We start from the raw sequence: 20299 nt of genomic DNA, 5'->3' as shown, positions 1-20299 counted from the left end.
AAACACACAGTTACCCTGTGTGTACGGCGGGGAGAACAGCGGAGGCTCGACATAAATCTGCGGAGAGAGGAAGGCGGGAGCGTCCTGGTCGCTCTATTAATACACACAGAGCATGCTCTGGAGAGCTGGCCCCTCCTTCTCTCACCTCCACCACCTCGTTCTCCTGGAAGGTTACACAAAGGTAGAGTGGAGAAGCTGCGCTGCCTCACCTCGGCCACGGCCGTGTAGACCTGCAGGATCTGCTCGTGACCTTTGACCTGTCGCACGCTGATTTTGCAGGAGAGCTGGGCGGCGGCGGGGCTGTATCTCTCCAGCTGGAAGGCACAGTGCAGGGGCTGCTGGTTGCTGCACCACACTTGAGGGAAGGAGAATTCCTGAGAAACAAAAGCGGAGGGAACATTATTGTCGTCGGCTCGAAAAGAAACGACAGGTTTGTTTCACAAGAAGCTCCTGGTCGGCAGGTGAAATTCTGGCTCTGAAGTCTCCGCCCGCCCAGCGTCTGACGTCCTGTTGTGAGGAAATGGCTGAAGACACACACAGGAAGTGGTTTTCATGATTTGGAAAAACAGAGAGCTTCAGGAAGAGAAAGGTCCAGCAGTCCTGGACATCCAGTTCATATCCAGTGAACATTTTAACTGGAACATGTTAGAGTTGAAAAATTGGATTTTGGGAGTATTTTTTAAATTTAGACTCTTTTACGTTTTTAGTTTGACGGGTTTTTAGTGTTCAAATAAAAAATAGTTGTAATTGTGTGTTAGAATAGCACAGAACCTGTAAATTTTAAGAACATGCAGTGTTTTTGCACTCATTTTATTCACTTATATTCAAATGTCTACAATCTGGCACTGTGTAGTGCTGCTGTGAAATAGAAATTCCAGTTAAACTCCATGATTCAAAAAGATACAAAATGAAAAAAAAAAAATGAAAAAAAAAAAACCAACAAAAAAACCCAAATCTCACTATATTCTAAGAGTCAAATCCTTTGCAGTCCCAATGGAATCTGTTTCTGGTCAAAATATAATAAAAGACAACTAACAAAAGAACTGAAAATCAGCTGGAAAAGATCGCTCAGCTCTAATGTCAGAACTCTGTTCGTAGAAAGCTTGTAGAAACTGACAACAGGAGTCTTGCAGCTCACTGTTGGTTGTAGTAACAGCACAAAGACCTACCACACACTTTAGAATTTTTTTGTGTTGGAAAAAATTTAAAACCATGTAACAGTTTCCCTCCTTTTCACTGTTATGTGCTGATTTATCACATAAACCCCAACAATAAACAGCGTAGTATTAAGGCTAACCAGACTTGGTAGGATGAATAAAAAAACAAGTCAATCATGTTGATCTCAGCCACACCTAGACGCTGAAGGTGACGAACTTTGTGAGCACCGGGAACCATGCGGCCTGCTGCAGCTCTGCAGCTGATAATGCAGCAGCGGATCAGGAAGAAAGGCTGCAGGCGTGGAAACCTGGGACGCTGCCTGACACTAAAAAGCTGACTTGATCTACGACGGCCGTTATTCTGCACCTGCTCCACGTAAAGCGGCTCGCTCGGCGCGCCTGACGTTTCCCGGGCGTCCGTAAATAAGGTGGCGGGTGTTTCACTCTGTCTTCAGATCTTAAAGCAACACAAACATACAGGGAGGAGTTGGAGGGGAGAAGAGGGGGAGTATCTGAGCTGCAACAAAAAGCACAGCAGAGCATTCAACAGACCGCGCTCCTTCCACCTCAGTTCGCATCTTAATGCTCCTGCAGGCAAACTGAACGCGATTAATCACGTCTTATGTTCACGCTCTCTGCAGGAGGGAAACGGAAAGACGACGAGTCTGACATTAGAAACACAAACTGTTTGAAAGAACAGGAAGAATGAAACGAGTCAGAATGCTGCGCGCTCTTTGTTGACGAGCTAAAGCTGTGGTTGTGTGAGCTGCTGTGTGTCAACCTGCGTTCAGGAGCAAAACAAGCTTTCTGACCGAAAACACCCAGAGCTTCAACCGACGACGTTTCAACGTGATTCTTTTGGGCTTGTTCCGCTCCAAGATGCAGGATGGATGGAGGATGTTATGTTTCTTCATACAGGATGTGTGTGTGAGCCGTCAGGACGTTTAGGAAGTCAAGTTTATTAGCGTAGAACGTTTTATCAACGAGGCAGTTCAAAGTGCTTTACACCATATAAACATAATACACTATCCAATTATGAAACAAGCAAATAAATGATATAACAAAAGATTAGATTAATTTTGGTAAAAACTAATAATAAAAACACAAAATAGGCAGAAAATTCAAAATAAAATATGAATAAAAATCTAAGCAAACAAATCAAGTACAGACTCCCCTTCCCTTTTTTGTTAAAAAAAATGAATTCATCGCGGTTCATCTGATTAATCGTTTCATCCCTAATAATATCAAAATGTTGAAACCAAGGGAACAGCACCACACAGTAGAACAAATGGCATACGTAGGATTTATGTAGCGGACATAACGTAACGTAGTCCAGCTCTCTCAACCTAGAGTCTGACGGGGACGGTCTCCTGCAACGGTCAGAGTCTCTCTGTGCCTCAGCACACCTGGCTCCAATATCAGCTCATTATCAGGGCTCCATAGAGCGTGACTCCATGCTAGTGAGGCAGTTTAGACATTTAATTCCACATTATAGGACAAAGGACCCATGTGAAGGTTACAGGATGCCGGCCCTGGAGGACAGGAGTGTGACCACGGAGGGACCGGAGCGTGTTACTGTGCTGCAGAGGCCCAGAGAACAGCTCACAGGTTTAGAGTCCACTGGAATCTCCCGACTTCACTGATGGAAAAGCAAGAGCTGCTCACACTGTTTGACACACCAGTGAACCCAGGAGTGAATCCGGCGAAAACAACGTGCAGATGAGCCGTTTGCCTCCGGAGTGACACAGACGCCTCGGCGGTGGGTTACCTGACATGTGGTAAAGGGCTTGATGCTCCACAGGAACTGGGGGACGTCCTGGATCGACACCTGGAGGCTGAAGGTGTTCGCTCTGAAAGGCAACGTCTTTGGCTCCTCGAGCAGCTGACCCCCTCTGGACGTCTCGGCGGCCACCACTCCCTGAGGATGAGAGGACGCAACGAGAGAAATGAGAAAAGAGAGGAGAGCGAGGAAATGAAACTGAAAATGAAAGGAAGAGGAAATAACAACTAGAGGAAAACAGGAAGGAAACAGAGAGGAAGCTGTGACTGGCTAAACTAAAGAAACTGGAGTCTATCAGAAAACCCAGAATCCTCTTTCCCTTTTGAAGGTACACTTCCTTTGCATATCAGCACTGACACCTGTTGCTAATCCTTTCGTCTGTCACATCCGCTAATTGACTCACAGCAAATATTAACACAGAAGCAGGCCGCCATAAAGTGACATCCCAGTCTCCGCCAAACAAATCCTACAAGTTGCGCTCCCTCATTAGCGTCCCATTTACGGCGGCAACATGACAGACTGGAACTCCACAGCAACGCCGGGGTGATTGGTTTGTTTTCTGGGAGTGTGTGTGGGGGGAGGAGTGGAAGCGTAGTAGAAGGTATCCACCTCCCCCTCCCCCAAATTGAATTTGAGATGATGAAAGAGCACTTTGATTGTGACTCGCAGGTATTCATCCGTCATCGCTGCTCAGTGTTACCGGCATCAAAGTTTTTTCATCCGCCTGCCTGCCTGCCTGCCTGCCTGACCACAACTGCTGAAGGAGCGCAGTGAGAACACAGACGTAGTTTCCTCCATTTCGTTTGGTTTTTGCTCCCAAGTAGCACATTTTAAGTTTACATCGTAATTTAGATAGATTGCCGTAGAAAGCAAAATGCAACTTTCCATCTTTTCTGAAGGTCTACATCTATACTGAGCTCACAAGACGAGAGAGAGCGCTCGATACTGAGTTTACAGCAGGGTGATGAGATTTTAATGAGATTTGGAAAGATTTCAAATCCATGATTATTCACAAAAAGTGTTTTAGAAAAACTCTTGATTAATTCCAGTATTTTAGGCTTTAATTCAAATTCCCTAAAAAAATTTAAAATCACCCTTTAGTTTGTGATAGCAGATGCTAGCTTTAGCTTTAGCATTTAATGGTTGGCCGACAACACCTTGAAATTGGGCCTCTGTCTCTTTAAAACACCTGCACTTTCAGAAACTCTGAAAGTCATCACAAGTAATGAGCTCAGCAGATGTGCAGTTCCACCAGGTGTTTGCTAATTGCTTCTGTCTAGTCTGAAGGAGCCGAGTGGGGGAGTGGCAGGGGAGGAATGGTTGCCTTGGAGATTGAAGGATTTCTCATCCAGGCATCAAAGACTAAAGGAAACACTCCAGGTATGTTTTCGATGAAGAAATAACATCATAACATGATGGAAAGTTTTCACATAATATTCCCTCTCTACGGAGATTCATACATCTGTCTGACTCATTGATCAGAGTTTAAGCTTATCAAACAAGCAACATTTTTTTACATTTATTTTTTGTTTTAACAGGGTCAGATACTGCTGCCTTCGAAGATGCAGAAAGTGAAGCAGCAACAAGAGTCAAACCTGTTTAAACACCAGCAGAAACCTGATCTGGTTCTGTGGCTAGTAAACATTTCTAGATATGTAGTTTGGTCAATCTCATGTGACTCGTGTGTACGCCTCCATTCACTTTTCACTACTGTAGACATGGTCCCACGTGCTTTCAAGAGCTAGAGCAGGGATGGGCAACCCTGGTCTTCGAGGGCCGGTGTCCTGCAACTCTTAGATGTCTCCCTGGTAGAACACACCTGGATCCAACAGCTGAATCACCTCCTCAGTGCAGTCAGGTTCTCCAGAGTCCTGCTAACGACCTCATTATTTGACTCAGGTGTGCTGAAGTTGAGATGCACCTAGAAGTTGCAGGAGACCGGCCCTCCAGGCCTGGAGTTGCCCACCCCTGAGCTAGAAAAATAAATTTGACCTTCAAACAGCCTTGAGCTCATTTTCTGTATCGAGGTGAGTCTCCGTAGTATGAAGAAAAAGAAAAAATCTTGAGCTGCCCAACACTTCCAATAGCAGCCTGTGATCTGGGACCAATTCATAGATGTCTGTGTCATAATAAGTGAAGGATTTTATTCGAGCTTTCCTAGATCAGCCTTTTCTGCGGTGGACCAAAGCAAACCCATGCTGGGAGCTTCATACATTATTCATTCAAGAAAATGTGTCAAATTTAGCCCAATAAACACGGGCTTATAGGAGAAAAATCAGCAAAACGGCAGTAACAGCTTTCCCTTTTAAAATGTTTTCAGCAATATTGCCGGTTTAGGATTCATGTTTTTTTTTTGTTTGTTTTGATTTTCACAAATGAGATCTCACAATAGGCACAAATATGATTTTATAATTAATTTTGCAGTGTGGCTCTTAAATGTCAACACAATTACTGGGGGCTGCGTTGGTCTGTCCGCTGGAGGAGATCGGCTCCATATCCTCCGTTATTAATCCACAGGTTGGACATTTCCAACTTTGCTTGTTGCAATAAATCAATGTATGGCATAATAAATAATAATTAAAAAAATCTCAATAATTTCCATTTTCATGATATACCATTTTTCTCTTTTCTCTCTTTTTCTACCAAAAACTGGATGATAAAAGTCTTCAGTCTGATGCTTTGGTCTCAGCCATAATGAAATTATATATATATATATATATATATATATATATATATATATATATAAACTTTAATTTGAGATATATTAAATTTATTTTAAATGTGTAAAGCTGTACAAAATCTAACACTAATTAATCTAATATAATGCATTATATTCCAGCTGGCAAGGCCTTTTAATTAATTTAAATTTGAAACAGTCAAGCAGCAACTTACTGTTAATTTTGGCACTTTAAAAGCGCCTCATTAGAGAAGGCAGGCTCGCGCTCCATGCATGAGCGCAGACAAAGGCCAGTGGAAGTTTTTCTGCAAACTGCCAGTTTAAGTCATTTGGGAAATGGTTCGACTTGGCAATTTGCATCCAAGTCATCCTCACAAACCAGTTTCTGTGAAACGGCCCCTTGGGGACCCAGTGTCTTGTTTCAAGCGGTTGGGATGTAATTTGTTAAGAAATCAAAAACTTCTGATTAATGCTGCTTGGTACGTTAAAAAAAACTTAGCTTAAATTCGTCATTATGCAAGAAAAAAATATATAATTTTTGAAAATGTGCACTGAATCAAGGTTTTTATAGTCAACTAAAATAAATAAATAAAAACTGAAATTGAGAAAACATTTTTAAATGAAGTAAATAAAAACTGCAATTAATGGGGACAAAGTATAACTAATTGGAACTATATTGTGTGTTTATAAACCTAATTAAGACATATTTAAATTAGAGATATAATATCCTTTTTTTGTGTTATGAATCTATTTATTAGCCTTTCAAATTGATGTGAAATAGATTTTTTTCCCCACAGAAGCAGTTTAACTGTCAAATTACTGTCCTCCACAGTCTGCAAAATGACAACAGCAAAAGTTGGGAGAAAACTCAGTTGTTCAACAAGGATGGGAATCCATTTTATGAAAATGGTATCTTCTGTTGATTGATTGCCCAAGAATCAGAATCACAATACAATCCTTTGACCTTTTGGAATTCTGCACCTAAAAATTAACTAAAGTATGAAAAAACTAAAGCAGTGACATGGTGAACTGTCGCACTTCCACAAATGTGTTCTGAATCTCTTCTGTGGCTGATTTTGTCCTGCAGCTCTGGAAAACACACAACTGAGACGCGCCGTTAACAGGAAGGAAAGCCCGAGGGACGCGCAAAACGTCTGGCATCTGCTCGGCAGGCTGCCGACCCATAAAGCCAACCCGGGGCGCGTCTTAAAGCCAGCTGCTACCAACTTCCTGCAACGCCACACAGGGGCGGCCGGGAGTCAGCCACCGGCTCGTCCCTGATCACCTAACCTCCTCTCAGGGGAGCCAGGGGTGGAGTCTGATTTCCCTTAGGTTCGTTCACAACACCTCATTTCTCAAAAGGCATGTATGGTTGCTTGCTAAAGGAGGAGCCAGTCCATCAAGGTAAAAAAAGAGAAAAGATTAACATTTGAAAGACTGTGGCGTCAGACTATTACAAGCATATGCAGAGCATCACAACAGAGTCCTCACAACGCAGCCGTCTTGTTTCGCCGAGGTAATGAATCTGCCGTGGCTCACATGGCGTCGCTCTCTGCGGCCCCTGCTGCCTCGCAGAAACAAGCCAACAACCGCACAAGGTGTGCCCTCTGAATGTAGGCTGAGCCTCTCCAGGTCGTTCGAGTGCATCTGTGCATCCTTCTGCTTTTGACAAAGACTCCGGAAATAAAGCAAAGCTCTGATGGCTTATTTGAAGAAAGGCTGCAGCTTCTCATTTGTCTCAGATGAGTTAACCATTCTTGGATGAAAAACACACAAAAAAAAATTGATTTCCAGTGAAAGTCCTGTAATTTAATGCAACCACATCTAATTAATTAAAGGGGCAGTATTATGTGTATTCCAGGCATGCAGTGCCATTTTATAGCATAATCAAGTAACTATGGTAACTTCAGGTGTCATAAAAATGCTATATATAGAGATCCAATTTCAATTTGGCAAACTGAATTTGGATCTCTGTCTCGTTAAAAACCTCTGCTCTTTCTGAAACTTCGCCTTAAGGAAGTCATCCCAACATGGCTCCTCTATCAACTCTTTAACAACGTTTTTACCAGCGTTGCTCTGAGAAGTAGCTGGTACACATCTCAGCAGATGTGCACCAGGTGTTTGCCAATTGCTGCTGGCTAGTCTGAAGGAGCTGAGTGAGGGAGTAGCAGGGGTGTTCTGTGCAGCGGGAGCTAGGAAGCTGCAGTTCAGAGGAGGAGCTTCGTCTTGAAGGCGGGGCTCAAGCTAACTGGACTCAGAGTTGAGCTACCTTGTCCTGAAACGTGAAAACCCCGACTATCACAGAGCCGAGTAGTTTTACTCAGAGTATCTTTCTTCTGTTCAGAGTTTGCTAAGTCTGCTTTATGGAGGAAAAAAAAAAGCAGAAAAGCTCCAGTTTTCAGCCACTAGTTAACAATAGCTGTTTGCTTCAACAACAGAGTTTAATTATTAAGAGAAACGCAACCCAACCACAGCCATGAAAAGCTACAACGAAACAAATCTAACTTCCAAATTCTGTCTCCAATTCAGTCTTTGTTGGTTCAGCAGCACAAAGTGATGCTGGCGTTCCATCCCCACCTGGAAGGCGTGCGGCGTGTCGTCCACACAGTACACCCGCAGGCTGTAGTTCAGGGCGCCCGCCTCCACGCTTCCAAACACGGCCAGCTTCAGCCTCTTCACGGCCGCCTGCGTCAGCGGCTCGCCCACCAGCGCGTACGAGCCTGGCTGGTCCAGCAGCAGGTGGCAGCTGCTTGAATCCATCAGGCAGTAACAGGAAGTGGACTCCTCTTCCACTGACATCACTTCCTGCCAAGGAAAACAAAGAGAACACGCATAACGGGTTGCAGACCTGAAGATAAATACGAACATGTTGAAAATGTTTAATTTCCGCATGGTCAGCTAAATGAGCAAAAGAAAAAGAAAATGACACCAGAGAGCTTCAACACATTTATGTTTTCGAACTTATTTGATTTATGCAAGCGTATACTAATTTCAGCAACAATAAACTGAAAGTATGTCCAAAATTAAGCAGGTGGTGAAGATCAATGGCAATAGCACAGAAGGGATTCCAGAGGGTCAAAATGGCTGAATGTGCCTCTGTGTGGTTAACTAAAATTAGGGTACAAATGATTCAACACAGCACACATGCACCTGATTGGTCAGACGTTATATACACGGACTTCCAGCAGGGCTTTCAATTTATGGCAAATTCGAAATATGATAGAATATGCTTCCACACAGTTCAGTCATATTGTGTTTCAGAGAAGGCTTTGTACACATGTAGCTGGATGTATGGGAAAACTGAAACATTTTTATGAGTTTTGGCATTTCACCCACACAAAAAAACTCACTTTAATATCATTAGAAATGCTTATTTATATATAAAAAAACTCAGACTAAAGAGGATATGTGAGAAAACTCCATATTTGTGTTTGTGTGTGTACATGGAAAAAAAGGAGCTTTAGGGCCCCGTGCATTACACTGCGCCAATATAACCACATACTTGCCCTATCACGTGAATCCCAATAATCATTGTCTTGTTTCATTTCATTAACTTTATATTCTAATAAACTATTTAAAATGAGTTCAACCTCTGTGTCTGTCCACGGGAATGAACCTTCTAGCACTATGTTGAATTCCTAAGAGGAAATTGTGATTGTTTTGAAGCAATCTGATTGGCTGATATAGGTTTTGGCTTTGCGCAACAGTGCCTCCTATGTGCTCGGCATGTTTAAAACAGCACTGAGTGGCGGATTTGTGCGAGTTTATGTGGATTGAAACTTTTCTGAAATCCGTAACATGTGTATGATATATTTATAAAAGATGCGGTAGAGACATTCCGACTACGTTTGTACAAGACCTAAGATTGAAAACCTTGTATGAGAGTAGAAAAAACACCCCTCAGTAATCAGAACCGACACACTGCTGCTGCTGCTGCCGTTTCACATGGCAGACAAAGCTGCTAGTCTTCAGTATAGAGAGAAATATTCATCTCAGGAGCTGCATCAATATCATGACAGAGACAATTAACTTGAGCACGATGTGAAGCTGCTCTCAAATCATAAGTTAGGTGACATATGGTAGGTTTAATCACACAGCATGAACTCAGAGAGGTTGGAAGCTGAACGTAGAAAGCCATTTCCTACATGAGTGATGTTGTTAGTACAGAGCTGAACAAAATGTTGTCATTACAAACAACACAGACTGTTTTATTTATGAGATGACTCGAGCAGCTGGAAAGCACTTCATTATTTCCAACTGGAATGAAGGAATCTGTTTTTTCTTCACTCTTGCTTTCCCCTAAATCACACCTCAAGGGACAAATTCCTCAAACAGTAGCTAATAATGATAGGGAAAGCAGGTCCTTCAAGGAATTCGATTTTTAATGGCAGTAAAATACTCCAGGAAAGAAAAAGTGGGTGTAGGATTCAGATTCTTCCCCCGCTCAGATTTGTTCAAGTTGTTTTTCAAGAACCTCCTCACAGTACAGTCACGCAGCGCGTTGTGATCCGCTCCCTGGCAAGGAGACGGAATCCGTGAAATTCATGCAAAGGTACGATTTAATGAGGAGCAGTGAGACCAAACGGCGTGCTAAAACACAGCTGGAGGAGCCGTCTCCGCTCACAAATAATCAAGTTAACTGGCAAAGCGCCAATTAAAAGTCATGCTAGCAGCAGTCACGTCATGCGAGACAGGAGAGCCGCACATGTTCGCTCCCTGCCCATCTTGTTTTACTGCAGCTTTAGCCAGCACTTTACAATCTAAGGCCGAATGACTCTAAGCTAATGTTCTCCAAACCGTGTTATGTTTTGTTATTTTTTTTTATTGTAAGCTGAGATTCGTTGTGGTTCAGTCTCTTTGACCAGAGACCAGCGGGACTCCATGCATTTTCAGTTGCCTCATCATGCAGATCCTGATCAGACGGAAACATTAACTTTTCTGAGATTGCTAAGGGAACAACATTTTTAGAAATACAAAAAATGAAAGTTGGAAAGTTGGAGGACCGTAGACAATTCATGGTGGACTCATAATAAGAAAATGGAGGAGGGTTTTGAGAAAATTTAGGAGGATATTTCTACTTAACATGCCATGTAATACCAAGAAACAAAGAGAGAGATTACTGTCAACGTATAACAAAAGTGGTTCAATTCCACAGTTGCTTTATTTCCTCTCAAAAAAAAAAAAACAAGTTAGACATTTAACAAAATACAAACTTGGCTGCTGGGCAGTGAGAATACACAAAGTTAGTCGCCATATCATCTTTTAGCTACATGAACCCCACCTGTAAACGTTATCAACATGACCAAATATTACTTATTGATGTATTTCAACCATTATTTTATCAGGGAGTTCCTTCAGAGGAGACCTGTTGGCGGCTCCTGTTTAACATCTAGAACAGTGTTTCTCAACCTTTTTCGAGCCAGCGCCCTCTAGCCTTTATCCAGGTCCCTCACCGCCCCCCACCAAAGAATTTGTAGGCTACTTTGCACTGACCATTATTTTATTATTAATAGTACTATCACTATTGTAGAGGTTTTGATTTTTATGCTTGTTTTTGTATTTATCATCAAAAATAATTTCCCAGAGAACAAAAAAGCCATAGGAATAGTCCATTGAAAGTGTCATGGAGTCACTAAACACCACCATGATAATAACACTGACATGAAAAAAAATATTGAAGAAATAAATATATCAAATCTAATTAAAAACATAAATAAGTGATAAGTTATTTACTGTTATGGTCTGTAAGATATATTTATTCTCAGTACTAGATGTGGACTCAACAAACCCATGGCACTTCAACAATATTATTTTACCTTTTATCTGGAAATAGTGTGTTTATTCTTGCCATACAGTCCTCTGTTTTAAGTTTTGATCAAAAGGTCTTGCCATACCAATTTATTCTTCTGTATTTAGTTTAGTTTCTTAGTTTATTCTTGCATTTTGTTCTTCATTCATTTCCATTTAGTTTCACCTGATTAGTTTTATCCTCTCCTGGTTTATTGCTATGTTCACTTTAGTTTCTTTCCTGTTGCTAGATTTATTTTATCGTTTATTCACCATCAGTAATTTTCACTCATCACCTGCTGTGCTGCTTAATCGTCACGTGTTTCACATCATGTGTTGATTTTTCAGTGTATTGCGCCGGATTCTCTGTTTTTATGCCATAATTCACATCTAGTTCGTCGCTCCGTTTCATGTTCTGCTTCTCCTGTTTCAGAGTTTTGCGCAATGTGTGCGTTGTTTTTTTGTTTTTTTTTACCTCCTAAGGTGCAGGGCGTATCGATGGGGAAAAGGCAGACTGACAGAAACTTTTTAAAACAACAGAAACAATTTCTGCATTCTGATTATTGAAATTTAAAAGCGCTGTGTTGTTCTATCACCCCCGTTTCATACCGGACCACTTACAGTGCCGGTGTTAATGCTATAAAATTAACGCTCTCTATTGTGGTATCCCCCATGGAGGAATTTCTTTATTTAAATGGGTTCATTTTTTCAGAGGGATACAAAGTGAGGGTATCGTGATTTTAGTAATTACATGTTTATAAGAGATTTTCTGTTGTCCTTCCATGGAAGCCGGCAGCTTTCAAACGGAAATAAAACACTTTAATATTAGTTGCTGCTTTGACATGATTACAGAACTGCTGAAACATATGTACAAAAATACCAAAGTGAATCACAGCAACGTCAGCCGGTGTAACGCTGAACTGATGCAGTGAAGCTACCAGTAGCAGGAGCGGAGCTGTGCCAAGAAGCTACAAACACTGAATAGAAGAAAAGCTGCCACTGATACAGTTGCAGCCAAGCATGATTTAATGTTACGGAATACAGTTTTACCAAGTTGCTCAAAGTCTAAACTGGTATTGTTGTGCATTTAAGGTGTAAAGTTTACCTTCGACCAAACGCCCCCCAAAGGAGTCCCAGTACCCCCCTTTGGTAAAAATTTCCACCAGCGCCCCCTGCCTTCCTCTGAACGCCCCCCGGGGGGCGGTACCGCCCACGTTGAGAACCGCTAATCTAGAACATGACAATAGGGCTGAAACAATAAATCAAATTAATTGTGATTACTTATGTTTAATTGCGTTTAATCGATTATTGAAATGATTATCAACTAGTTTAGTAATCCATTAATCGTTAGTTGGAGTATACAAACTCCAAGGCCATTTTGCTTAAAGAACAACACACCCAGAGCAACAAGTAACCTTAAAACTGTACAATAAATATTTTGAGTATTTATGACAACAAAAATCTTTTGTCTACTCAAAATGCATCAAGTGGCAGCTTTAACTTCACCTGGCTCAAATTCTGTGAAAAAAAAAAAAAATTAAAGTGGGAATGTTATATAAAATCAACTTTTTTCAGCTTTATATCATGTTATGTTGTTCCCTCTTCAAAAACATATCTGGAGTGTTGGTTAAATAAAAAAAAAATCTGCAGAATGTGGAATTTTCTAAATCTAATTTATTGATTAATGCTCAGAATAATTGATAGATTCACCAATAGCACTAGTTGCAGCCCTATCCAACAGTCTGCTCTGCTTTACTGATGAGACGTGAACTGCTACCATTTGGCTCAGCTCCATTCTAGTCAGGTGATAGGACTCCTGAAAATACTTTATGTTTATGCATTTTGTATTTATGCCTTCTGCTTTCTCGTAAGCGCAGCTTAACACACTTCGTTATGGTGTTGAATAATAACACAGCGTGGCTGGGAGTGCTGAGGACTCTTTTGTGAGTCATATGCATTTTAATGACAGCAGAAATGAGGGTGTTTTAATGGCGCTGTGGATTTGGAGGTATTATCCATCTTCAAACCCTTCTCCCTCTGCCTCTTTAGGTTAAACCTCAATGGTGAGTCATTATTTCCAGCCAAGAAGCTCCAAGGAGCTCTGTGCCCTTTTAATATTAGAGTGAAATCTCAAAGTGACATGAATCTTGACTCCGTTCTTATTTCCTCTGTTCTTGTCTTTCTCCTCTCACTCAGAACTCTGGCACATCTTAAGAAATTGCTTCCCTTTTGTCACACAAGAGCAAACAGAGGATGCTTGTAAAAGCCAAGGTTACGTAAACATGAATCTGAAGTCAAGGGAGAAGCAAACAAGAATTTTTGTGGTGCAAACTGGCTTCTCCCCCCCCATCATTATTATTATTATTACATGTTTCTTCTTCATGCTTTTTATTTTTTGCTGCATTTACTGATGCTACCTACCATTTGAGGATCTGTGTTGATCTGGGTTATTCCAAGCTATTCTTTTAAATAAATAAAAAAGAACACTTTGCATCTGGAGCACATTACACTCAGTTGAAATGCTGTTTTGTCACCTACTTGTTTATTGCCATGAGAATTCATTTGAAGAAAACTGCCACATTTTATTCCCAACTGGGATCAAAGGTGCATTATGTAACTTTTATTAAATAAAAAAAGATGTTTTTTTGAGACAGATAATCGGTGAAAAAATGGATCTCCTCCAACTACTACTGCCTGTTGTGAATGCTAAAGCTGTGAATGCTAGCTTTAGCATTCACAACAGACTGTGCCAGCTGCAGGTAGCAGAGAGCAACCATGTGTTTTTTTTTTATTTTATGTATATATAAAAAAGTTACATAGCTCTAATTAAGGACTTTGAATTGAATTTTGCCAATAGAACAGTGTTCTGTGGAGTCTTTGTTTGGGGCTCGATAAAGAAGCAGCTTGAGCTCTTAGATATTCCCAATGACAGAAGACAAAAGTTAACAATGCAGACTGTAGGCAGCAGCGACCCAAATAACACTTAAGAAGTGACAAGTACCATAACAGCCAGCGGCAAACCTACACCATTCATTATTCTGATCTATTCTGGGCTTGCCAAAGGTTTACATCATCTTTATATTTCCATTAGTCCCCGACGTACCGTTCTCTTCATTATAACCCAATCCCAACATGGCAATCTTCTTTTCCCACTTGTCTTGTAATCATTCTGCCGGTTGCTGCCCCAAAACTTGAGCAAGTAATTCGAGGCGACAACTGCTATTGGGGCATGTTATGCCTCTGGGCCAGGGATTAAACTCTCTGGATTTCATCCAGACAAGTGAAACAATCAGCACCAATGGGGGAAAAAGGACAGAAAAAAAACAAAAAAAAGGGATGAATTCAGGAAAATACAACGTGTCCTGTTGAACAGCAGCATTAACGAGCAGCGAGAAACAGAAAAATGAGAGCAATACCACTCTGTTGAGTTTAAAATCAATGCTTGATCAACTGTGTGTGGCCAGAGAGCCAAGGTCATTGGAGGAACAACTCCCATGATTTTGCTCATGATTGCCCTACGCCTAAATTCGCTGTGTTGTGCCTTTCCTGATCTAATAATCGATAGTTCCTGTTTCCAACTCCCCCAACGCCTGTCTGCCATTCCCTCCTCGCAGACTGACAGCAGCCATGCCTCTCTCTGGCCATTACAAGCTGTAATTGTTTCTTTATTTCCCTCCTGACAGAGCAGCAGTGTTACATCCACATGGCTTTATGTCACACTCTGGAGGCCGAGCGGATCGGAGGTCGCATCAATCAACTCGCCCAAGTAAGCCCGACAGTCTTTTATGAGTGGCACATAGCTCGCCATACATCACACTGACTAAGTGACTTTTGTCATATAAAGTACATATTTACAGATAGTCAAGCAGAGGATAATCACCAACAGTTTAAATGATCTGTGTTGGGAGGAATAATTGTCTAATATTTGATTTAATACATTTTTTCCTTATCAAGATATTCAGAAATATAATTTTAATTGATCGATTTTAATGTTGTGGTCAAGAGACAGAGTAAGGAAAAAAAAAACTTTTGTCATCTGAATAAAAATTGATGAGGGTGCTGCAGTGGCGCAGCGGCAAAGCACAACCCACGTATTGAGGCCTTAGTCCTCATGCTGGTGGTCGCAGGTTCAATTCCCGGCCTGGCGACATTTGCCGCATGTCTTCCCCTTCTCTCATAACCCTCTTTCCTGTTAAACTACTTTCAAATAAAGGCCACTAGAGCCAACAAAACCTTAAAAAAAAAGATGAATAACAAGCGAAATATGACATAAAACATGATAGGAGAACCTTTGTTTGGTGACCACAGTGATAAAGATATTTCCTATGGCACCCTATCAGCACCAAAACCTACTCAGTTTTTCATGATAAAATGCACCTTTTTGTTGTTCTGTTTCTGAATGAGTTATTTTAAATAAAGATTTTAAAAAGTGCATTTTTTCTTAGATAAAAACTGTTTTTTCTTCTAACAATCCAAAAAGCCCAGTTTAACAAGCTTGGTCTTTCTCAGAAATTTTAATCCATACTGGTTTTCATCGCTGCCATTTGGGAACCAATAAAGTATTTTTAATTGCATTGAACATGACTCCTTCAAACAAACCACTTCATTTGCCTGAAAGATATGGATATAAAATATTTACCCTCAGCTCATCAGAAATAAGTAAAATATGGCTCAATTTACACTTTGCATCCTGGACGTCCAAACACCGTTTATTATTCACATAGGAAGTCCACAAAACTTGACAAGAACAACCAGCAACTAGAGGTTGCTGGAGATTAACATAATTTAAATAGTGGAGAAAACATTCTTTTAACTAATATTCACATTTAAAAAAATATATATATATATAACTCGATGCTTAAAGACAAGCTGCTGTTGCTTTGACTTGACCTAACTTGGAGACACTATGTGCAAACAAGAGGCAGACAACATATACAGCCTCAGCAAACAAAGTGAGCTGACAGATCTGTCTGGCTCCTGAGCTACCAAACCTCTATTACTGCTGACATTTAGCTACAAAGAAAAATGGAAGTACAAAAGAAAAGATAAGCAATGCGGACGAAGTGGCATTTGCTGAGCCAGGTTCAGATCGGACGCACTGTAATGTACTTGACAGGTGTTCGGCCTGCGGCTTACCTCCCATTTGCCGTCCTGGGTTTTCCTCTTGAGCTGAATGTTCCAGTTCTCAGCATCCACCTCTGCACAGTGGGCGACGGTCATGGCAACGGGACAAAAGAGATCCAGGCCTGAAGGACCGTACGTCACCTCTGGGCCCAGGAGGATTTCACAGCCTTCCAGTGTCTGGGCGCTAAGCGGGAAAACACACACAAGTACACAAAATGTTTTTGTTTTTGGGGTTATTTTGCAGAAATAATCAGAAACAAGCATGTAGTCTTTCTTGGTAAATGCAGAAGTGAATAACTGAAAGAAATTGAGTTATACATTCATCTGACATTAAGCTACACTAAAACAAGACACTAAGCTTGTTCTGTTTTATGATTTGCAAAATTACCCATATTTGCCAAGTGACAGAATAATAATTAGAGTTTTAGTCAGATGATTTTTATTACTTCCTTCAAATTCAGAAAATTAGGTACATTTTCTCAGTAATATGTAAAAAAAAAAGTTTAAACTTTGTGGCCCCCTTTGTATAAATTCGATTTCTTATGACAAGTATCTGACATCAGTTTGCTGCGATTCTGTTCTTTGGGACTGAGATAAATGTTTTGTGATGACCACTCCAACATTTTAACTGTTAGTTTAAACTAATTTGGCGGTGCATTGTCCATTTTTAGAACACATTAATTGTCTGCCTGATGTCTTAAGACGGTGTTGGATATTTTCACACAATGTACTTTCCTTGTGATTCTCCTTCAGTAAAACATTCACACAATACAATGGTGCCTCCGTTGCACTTCACAGTTGCGATGATGTCGACGCCTCACACCTTTTTCCTCCAAAAGGAACCTTACTGTCACCATCAGACCACAGGAAACATATCTGAAAATGAGGTTACTTTGTAAACAAAAATCTGCTTTTTATGTTTCGTTTCAAGTAATAGCTTCTTCCTCTCTAAGTGGCCCTCAGGCCTTTCAGCCCATTTCAATCCCAGACATAGATTGATGCAAACAGATGTTATGACAAATTCAAAATATTCAATGACCTACAACATTAATATGTTGTTTAAAATGTTTCAAGTTTGTACTCATGGAAATGGTGGATAAATACAGTTCAACGTCCTTAACCAAAACTGTAAGAAAAGGATGAAGATGAAAAATGTGTGAATATGAAATTTTCCAGATATAACCAGTCTTGTGCCTACATTTGCATTCTACACAAGAAATGTGTTCATAACTTAGAGTATAACTCATACACTGCACAGATAGGTAGTGCCAGAGCGTCTACCCTTTTTCCTAAGGACAAAAAAGTGCCCTTTTGAAACATTTTTTTGTTGCTTTTTTAAATTTTATTTCGAAGCCTATATGACCACTGCCCACATTTTTCTTATTTTGCCATCAACAGAACACTGCACTTAGAACATATCCTTGTTTTAAGTTGATTTTATTTTATTTTTTGGGTGGACATCGTTAAACACCTGCATCATTGAAATAGCTATACATCCATGATGTTCAAGCTGGGCTTGTAATAAATCTCACACATCTGGCGGCTCCGTCTGCAGCACAAGGTGCCCCCGTTAGTATTTGAGCTGCTGCGCCCCAAGATGTCTGCCCACGCCACTGACTATCCACCTCCTTTTCTTTTCTCATGTTTCCAGACACATAAAAAGTTACATCATCACCAGGGCTGTTGCAAATTGTTTAAAGGGCTAATAACTTTTGGAGAAAGTTATTAATTGCTGAGGTAAAATGGGAAAAGTTTGATATTTCAGGTCAGACAGTATTAAAAGAGGTATATCTTTTTTGTATGTAAGAATCTGTTTGCAGCGACAGCTCTGGAAAAAATGAAGAGACCACTACCTTGAACCCCATTAAAAACCTCATGGTTATTCCACCTAATATTGATTTCTGAACTCTTCTTGAGCTTAAACATCAGTGTTGTTGTTTCTACATGAATATGAACTTGTTTCCTTTGCATTATTTGAGGTCTGAAAGCTGAAAGCGCTGCATCTTTTTCCGTTATTTTGACCATTTTTCATTTTCTGCAAATAAAAACTACATTTTTGCTTTTAACTCCTGAGACGTGTTGTCAGTAGTTCATAGAATAAAAGAAAAATCTTCACTTTACTCAAACATATGCCTATAAAAGTTTTAGTCAGATTGCACACGGCACTGTAACACTGTAAGTGCTGTTCAGACTTTCCATACTTAAGCTGTTCTAATTGTCACAACAGACATGTTGTGTTCATTTCCCTTTGAGCCTTTGTTCTTGCAGCGAGGAAAACAGACTAATGAGAGGAGCCTGAATGCTGCTGGGCTCCGGATGCATCCCTGTGGGGTCACACATCCAGGTCCGGACACCTCAGAGCCGACGTGTCGCTGACTTTTGGCTCCGTGAGTTCAAGTTGTTTCTCTGCGCTGAAGGACGGCGAGAATTAGCTCCGGCGCAGGTGAAGAGTCGCCGTGCTCTGACTTTGAGTCGGAGCATGCTCATTAAAAGCTGCTTACAACAAACATGCGTGGTGGCAGCAGCAGATGGGCTCCGCTGCAGGGATAGTGCAAAAGGAAAACAACTTAACGAAGATCTGTGTGCTGCTATCAGTATCCACGGGTCACAAAGACAGTGGGTCATTTGTTAGCTTTGCTCCGCTTTAGTGAAAGCCGTAGGTAAAGTAGTCTTAAAAATCTATGGAGACGAGCTAGAGAAGTTATGGATTAGGTACAGTTCAGTGAAACAGCAGATTTCCCCTCAATGTATTATGAGCCTGGCGGGCCCTCAGGCTTTACTTGTGCCGCTGCCAGGCTAAGAGTTGTTTATTTATTATAGTTTTTTTTTTTCATTATTATTATTATTATACACCAGTAACAGTGCTACAGGTAAAAGTGTCTCTTAGTTAGAAGCACAATGGCAACATAGTATGGTCAGTATCGCACAGGCAAACTGAGGTCAGGTGTCATTTTTTATTTTCTGTCTGTCTACACGCCAACAGCTTCAATAAAGAAAGTAACAAGTCACAAATAAAGGGTCACAACATTTTGGACACTTTCATTAGGATGACATGCAAAAACAAATATTTGTTTTAACTGTATTTTTTTTAAAGTTTTATGTATTTTTGGTCTGATTTGAAACACAAAAGCCAGTCTTAGGGCCACAGAGGGCCACCAGTTTGGACGCCTGTGATTAAAGTGAATTCTTTGTAACCAGTGACACTGACATCAGCTCTAAAGAAACGTGATGCATCACTGTGAATTCAGCAAATTCAGAAGAAGAATCATTAAAGAGGATTTTCACGCTGTTGGCTAAGCTTAGATGCTGTTCTTCCCTATGAAATATTGATTTGAAAATTTCCTTTAGTTTTTACCCTGATTATTTCTGTCTAAAATTAGAATTAGTTTCATTATCTAGATTCTAGAACATTTGATTGGCGTAAAAAAAAAAAAAGGAAGAAATATGCAGGAGCAAATGATTTTTCATGACGCTGTATCTTCTCTTCAATTATTCAGCAGATTTAAAACAGAGTCAAGTAGAACGCATCTATGTTTACGATGTTAAAGAGGACAAGATGATGGATGAATGGGTGGATATGTTTACTAGTGTAACATTTAAATAAGCAAATGAAGACATAACATTTACACTTGTGGTGTTAACAATAATAATAGTACAATTATTAGTGATTCCTCCTGTCTAAATAGTGCTGTGATGACAACATAAACAGCGTTTTCTTTATCTAAACTTTAGGTTCTTGTTGTTTTTCAGACGACTCAGGCCTGTCAGCAAACG

At 40.6% G+C, this 20299-nt stretch overlaps 1 protein-coding gene across 3 annotated transcripts in view; it reads right to left on the bottom strand.

The window, feature by feature from the left end:
- Nucleotides 1–20299, bottom strand: part of unc5db (unc-5 netrin receptor Db) — a 247517-nt gene that overhangs the window by 10936 nt on the left and 216282 nt on the right. For all 3 annotated transcript variants that reach the window (XM_081611277.1, XM_081611274.1, XM_081611276.1), the window contains 4 exons: nucleotides 16538–16709; nucleotides 8192–8419; nucleotides 2926–3075; nucleotides 210–374 (listed from right to left, as the gene is read on the bottom strand). In XM_081611277.1, coding sequence (XP_081467403.1) covers nucleotides 210–374; nucleotides 2926–3075; nucleotides 8192–8419; nucleotides 16538–16709 — 715 coding nt within the window. The remainder of the gene's footprint in view (nucleotides 1–209; nucleotides 375–2925; nucleotides 3076–8191; nucleotides 8420–16537; nucleotides 16710–20299) is intronic.

Source organism: Poecilia reticulata, chromosome 9 (assembly GCF_904066995.2).
Source record: "Poecilia reticulata chromosome 9, P_reticulata-male-v2, whole genome shotgun sequence".
NCBI classification, from domain to species: domain Eukaryota; kingdom Metazoa; phylum Chordata; class Actinopteri; order Cyprinodontiformes; family Poeciliidae; genus Poecilia; species Poecilia reticulata.
This window is presented reverse-complemented; position numbering and strand designations above follow the sequence as displayed.